This window comes from Lolium rigidum, chromosome 2, assembly GCF_022539505.1.
Source record: "Lolium rigidum isolate FL_2022 chromosome 2, APGP_CSIRO_Lrig_0.1, whole genome shotgun sequence".
In the NCBI taxonomy this organism is placed as follows: Eukaryota; Viridiplantae; Streptophyta; class Magnoliopsida; order Poales; family Poaceae; genus Lolium; species Lolium rigidum.
Window position 1 is genome coordinate 18455864 of NC_061509.1, and position 6000 is coordinate 18461863.

The 6000-nt window shown below is 55.1% G+C and overlaps 1 protein-coding gene across 1 annotated transcript; it reads left to right on the plus strand.

Moving 5' to 3' along the window:
• The first annotated feature begins 4276 nt into the window (after positions 1–4276).
• On the plus strand, positions 4277–5161 carry LOC124686040 (major pollen allergen Lol p 5a-like). Its single transcript, XM_047220048.1, has one exon. It carries the CDS (start codon positions 4277–4279, stop codon positions 5159–5161), a length of 885 nt encoding a protein of 294 aa, XP_047076004.1.
• Positions 5162–6000: the final 839 nt, after the last annotated feature.

Consider the following 6000-nt stretch of genomic DNA (forward strand, 5'->3'; position numbering starts at 1 on the left):
TAGGAACAAGGCCTAGGGATTACACTTTCACTAGTGGACACTCTCAACATTGATCACATAACAGAATAGATAAATGCATACTCTACACTTTTGTTGGATGATGAACACATTGCGTAGGATTACACGAACCCTCAATGCCGGAGTTAACAAGCTCCACAATAATGCTCATGTTTAAGTAACCTTTAGTGTAAGATAGATCAACGCTACTAAACCAAGTACTAGCATAGCATGCACACCGTCACCTTCATGCATATGTAGGAGGAATAGATCACATCAATATTATCATAGCAATAGTTAACTCCATAATCTACAAGAGATCATGATCATAGCATAAACCAAGTACTAACACGGTGCACACACTGTCACCTTTGCACACATGCAAGAGGAATAAACTACTTTAATAACAAATCACTAGAGTAGCACATGGATAAATTGTGATACAACATGCTGCAATCTTAAAGAGATATAAATAAGCACCTCACTATACCATTCAATGAGTAAGTATTCTGTGAAATCTAGCCTAAGAGACCCACACGGTGCACACACTGTCACCTTTACACACGTGGGACGAGGAGTCTCCGGAGATCACATAAGTAAAACTCACTTGACTAGCATAATGACATCTAGATTACAAGCATCATCATATGAATCTCAATCATGTAAGGCAGCTCATGAGATTATTGTATTGAACTACATAGGAGAGAGATGAACCACATAGCTACCGGTACAGCCCCGAGCCTCGATGGAGAACTACTCCCTCCTCATGGGAGCAGCAGCGGTGATGAAGATGGCGGTGGAGATGGCAGCGGTGTCGATGGAGAAGCCTTCCGGGGCACTTCCCCGCTCCGGCAGCGTGCCGGAACAGAGATCCTGTCCCCCGCATCTTGGCTTCGCGATGGCGGCGGCTCTGGCAGGTTTCTGTGGGTTTCGTCAATTGGTATCGGGTTTTCTGATCCAGGGGCTTTTTATAGGCGGAGAGGCGGCGCAGGAAGGTCGAAGGGGGGTCCACACCCTAGGGGGGCGCGCCCCCCCCCCTTGGCCGCGCCGGGCTAGGGTTTGGTGGCCCTGTGCCTCTTCTCTGGCGGTTCTCGTGTGTTCTGGATGCTTCCGGGTAAAATAGGAACCCGGGCGTTGATTTCGTCCGATTCCGAGAATATTTCGTTACTAGGATTTCTGAAACCAAAAACAGCAGAAAACAGGAACCGGCACTTCGGCATCTTGTTAATAGGTTAGTTCCAGAAAATGCACGAATATGACATAAAGTGTGCATAAAACATGTAGATAACATCAATAATGTGGCATGGAACACAAGAAATTATCGATACGTTGGAGACGTATCAGCGCTCTACATGCCGAAATGGCGGTAGAACACCGTGTAGTCGCCGCCGTCGTCGTCGGAGCCGTCGTCGTTGGCCTTCGGCTGCGCGGCCTGGCTGCTGCTGCCCTGGCCGGCGTCTCCCCACCCCGGGGATGGCTTGTACCAGTCGTCGTCGGAGGACTCGAGGTCGACGATGGGGACAACGACGCCGGATGGAGGTGTCGCAGGACGGCGGCACCGCGCGAAATCGTCGTTGGCGGTTGGAGCGGCGCGGGCGGCGAGTTGGCGTGCGGCGGCCAGGTCCAACAGCCGCCGCTGCTGCTCCGCCTCCTCGCGCTCCCGGCCGCGCTCCGGCCCAGGCCCGAGGCGGGCGTCGTCCGCGCGCTTCTCCTCCTCCATGTCGTGCAGCGACCTGGCGATCGCCTCCGCCATCGCGGCGCCATCCGCGCGCTCGCCTCCTCCTCGGCGAGCTAGCTTGCGGCGGCCTCTTTCTTCGTCTTCTTCCGGCCGCTCTGCGGCGCGGAAGGCTGTTCGCGGATGACGAGGGCGCCGCTGCTGCGCCCTCTGGTCGTCGGCGGAGACGCCGGCTCCTTCTTGACGCGCACCGGCGTCGAAGGCGACGTCGCCTCCTCCTCTTCTCCGGCGCCAAGGATGACCTTGACGCCGATCCGGAAGACGACGAGCCGGCAGCCATGCGCCGTGGCTGCCGTGATGTTTCCCCGATGGCGGCTCGCCGATGCCCTCGATGCCGATGGAGGGGCATCGTGAGCACCGGGAAGTTGCCGCCCTCGATGTGCGCGAGGACGTTCGCCGCCGTCCTTTCCGGCGCGCTCCACCACCGCCGGCGGCCCGCGGCGTTGTTGCGCGCAGGCGGAGGCGGCGGGCCGTCGTAGGCCGCCAGCCCCGCTCCCACCGCCGGAGGAAGTAGGAGTTCCACCGCGTGTAGTTCTCGGGGTGGTGGCGCGGGTCGGCGCGCTCCTCGTCGGTCATGGTCATCCTCGCCTCCTCGATGGCGACGTCGAGGGCCTGGCCCCGCGGCGGCGGCGGGATTGGAACGCCGCCAGCACTAAGCCGCCAGCCGCCTCCGGGAGGCCTCGTGTCCGGCGGGCAGGGGTACCCCGCCTGGTGGAGGAGGTGCCCCTCCCACGCGTGGAGCGACCGGCGGGGGAAGCCGTTGTTGGCTGCGCCGTCGTCGTCGTAGAACGCCATCTGGAGAGTAGAGGGAGAGTGGAGGGAGAGTGGAGCACGGGGTAGCCTCGCGGCGAGCGGACCGGGCGTATATAGGCGTGGCCGGCGCGGGGATTAAATGCCGCGTGGAATGCGACGCGTCCGCGGCGAGCTGACCGGCGGCAGCCTTTAGTGCGCGCGGAAGACGATGCGTGCGCGGAAGACGACGACATTAACTCGCCGCGTGGCCGGCGAATGCAGACCGGCGGCATGCTTTTACAGCGCGCGGAAGACGATGCGATGAGGACGACGATCGGTTTCTCTCGCCGACAAGTTGGGGCCACCAGACGCGCGGGAAGTTTCCTCGCCGTTTCGCGCGCTTTCGTTTCGTCCGGAGTCCCCGAGCGCTCCCCGGGGGGCCGGGGATGGCGTGGAATCGCCGGATGAATTTAGGCCCAAATCCGGGCGAAAACGAGGAACCGGGGGCGCGACTGAACCGAATTACGCCGTCCGGATGGAAAAAAGGCTCGCCGGGGGCCTCGTCGGGGGGACGAGTGGAGATGCTCTTATTGGCGAGGGCCAACTAGCTTGATCCTCTTCCCAGGATCCTAGATGCATGGTGCGAGCAGCAGACTTTAACAATTGTCCATGCATGGAGCACTGGCTCTTGCAGTATACGCATTACTTGCACAATAAACTTTGTAACAGAACAAAACTACTCCTACCAGACAGACCTCGTGTGCGCCGTGTGAATATATAACAGCTTGAAAAGCAAAAAATTGGAGATAGTGAAGAAAGAGTCGGTCGAACAAACGACGCAACACACAAGGAGATTCCTTCGCTACGGGAAAAACTTTCTTTGCCGTGTAACTACACGGCAAAGGGTACTATATGCACGGCAAAGGCTTTGCCGTGCGGGAACACACGGCAATGCCATCGACGGTAAAGGTTTCTTTGCCGTGTGACTCGCCAATGTTGCACGGTAAAGGCTTTGCCGTGCGATGCCGCACGGCAAAGGTCGCTTCTTTGCCGTGTGCCAAACATGTTTTATCTAAAAAAAGACCCAAATTGGTTGGTCGGTCCGGGAATCGAATCTAGGACGCATAGTAGGGAAAGCATGCGACCTTGCCACTGGGCTAAGTGTTTGTTTGTTGATAACTATACCACGCCACATCTTTTGAGATGAGAAGAAATCCAGTTTTTACATCTTTACCGTGCGCTTACACTAGGCAAAGACTGCTTTGCCGTGCGTTTGTTAAAAACACTAGGCAAAGGCTGCTTTGCCGTGCGCCAACGTTACACGGCAATGCCTAACGCCTTTACCGTGCACCGAACCTTTGCCGTGCGGGGTGTTGGGCCTTTGCCGTGTACATTTCTTTGCCGTGCGGCTTCTTCCGTCATTGCCGTGAATCGTATCTTTACCGTGCGCTCGTGTCTATCTTTCCCGTGGCCAAGATCTTTGCCGTGCGTTTTTATCTGTGCGCACGGCAAAGAAATCTTTGCCGTGCGGGAACACACGGCAAAGAAAAGATGCACGGCAACGCCTATTTTTTCCGTAGTAGCTTCAAATCAAAAAAACACAAGGAGATTAGTGGTAGCAGAAAGGCCATGGGGGCATGGCATGCAATGGAACTTGCTAATTTGGGCGCGCAAAGCTCTCCTGGCCTCTCACCATCAACCCATGCATTCCCCGTACGTATGTATATATAGAACCACCTCCTTCCTCACAACACAACACAAACAATCCATTCCCTATCCCTCCCTCCTACAAACAAACGCAAGAGCACAGCAATGGCCGTCCAGAAGTACACGGTGGCTCTGTTCCTCGCCGTGGCCCTCGTGGTGGGCCCGGCCGCCTCCTACGCCGCTGACGCTGGCTACACCCCTGCAGCCGCGGCCACCCCGGCTACTCCTGCGGCCACCCCGGCTGCGGCTGGAGGGAAGGCGACGACCGACGAGCAGAAGCTGCTCGAGGACGTCAACGCTGGCTTCAAGGCGGCCGTGGCCGCCGCTGCCAACGCCCCTCCGGCGGACAAGTTCAAGATCTTCGAGGCCGCCTTCTCCGAGTCCTCCAAGGGCCTCCTCGCCACCTCCGCTGCCAAGGCGCCCGGCCTCGTCCCCAAGCTCGACACCGCCTACGACGTCGCCTACAAGGCCGCCGAGGGCGCCACCCCCGAGGCCAAGTACGACGCCTTCGTCACTGCCCTCACCGAAGCGCTCCGCGTCATCGCCGGCGCCCTCGAGGTCCACGCCGTCAAGCCCGCCACCGAGGAGGTCCCCGCTGGCAAGGTCCCCACCGGTGAGCTGCAGATCGTTGACAAGATCGACGCTGCCTTCAAGATCGCAGCCACCGCCGCCAACGCTGCTCCCGCCAACGACAAGTTCACCGTGTTCGAGAGCTCCTTCAACAAGGCCCTCAAGGAGTGCACGGGCGGCGCCTATGAGACCTACAAGTTCATCCCCTCCCTCGAGGCCGCGGTCAAGCAGGCCTACGCCGCCACCGTCGCTGCCGCGCCCGAGGTCAAGTACGCCGTCTTTGAGGCCGCGCTGACCAAGGCCATCACCGCCATGTCCCAGGCACAGAAGGTCGCGAAGCCCGCTGCCGCCGCTGCCACAGGCGCCGCAACCGCCGCCGCCGGTGGTGCCACCGCCGCTGCTGGTGGCTACAAAGCCTGATCAGCTCGCTAAGGCTAAGATTATACATCGATCATGCAAACATACTACTGAACGTATGTTTGTGCATGACCCGGGCGGCGAGCGGTTTTGCTAATGGAATGCACACCAATGTGTTTAATTGTAGATGTAGGACTTTTTTTTAAGAGCAACCACATATTTCACTAATCGAAAAACAAGTTACATGAAGTAACATATGTGAAAACTAAAAAACAAACTGAAATAAAATTACTAGCTGAATGCTGTGCGTTGCTACAGGATCCTTAATTTCATTTTGTGACACCACTTGGTCATCCATTAAACTAGGGACTTAGAATTTTGAGTTTAACTTACAATTTCTTCTTCATCTTGGACGATTCTGTAATCTAAGATTTAACACTAATAGAACACCCTTTTAATCTTAAAAAATGTACACAATTTAGTGTTTAAATACTCTATGTGTATTACATGTCCATAAAACAATATTTCTCATTGTTGAACAATATAATCCCTCCGTACTAAAATAAATACCATAGTTTCGTCTAGATGTGAATGTATCTAAACCCATTTTAGTTGTGGATACATCTATATCTAGAAAAAAGTTATGCCACCTATTTTAGAATGGATGGAATACATATTAGTCACAGGTAGAGTGTTTTTTCTAGTTAATTTGCAAACAAAACTACATAGTTTGGATTATAGTCTTAAGGATTTTAATACTGAAATCCACCTTTAATCTAGGGTGTATATGTTTCAGGCACCCAAAAAACATTTAAACATGCCAAAAGTTTCCAAAAAAGAAATTGTGCGTATATCTCGACAGATGGCATAAAAAATGTCGGTTTTTCGTGAAACGACTTTGG

Coding starts and splice junctions, on each gene's coding strand:
- LOC124686040 (XM_047220048.1), top strand. CDS start 4,277: ATGGCCGTCCAGAAGTACACGGTGGCTCTGTTCCTCGCCGTGGCCCTC.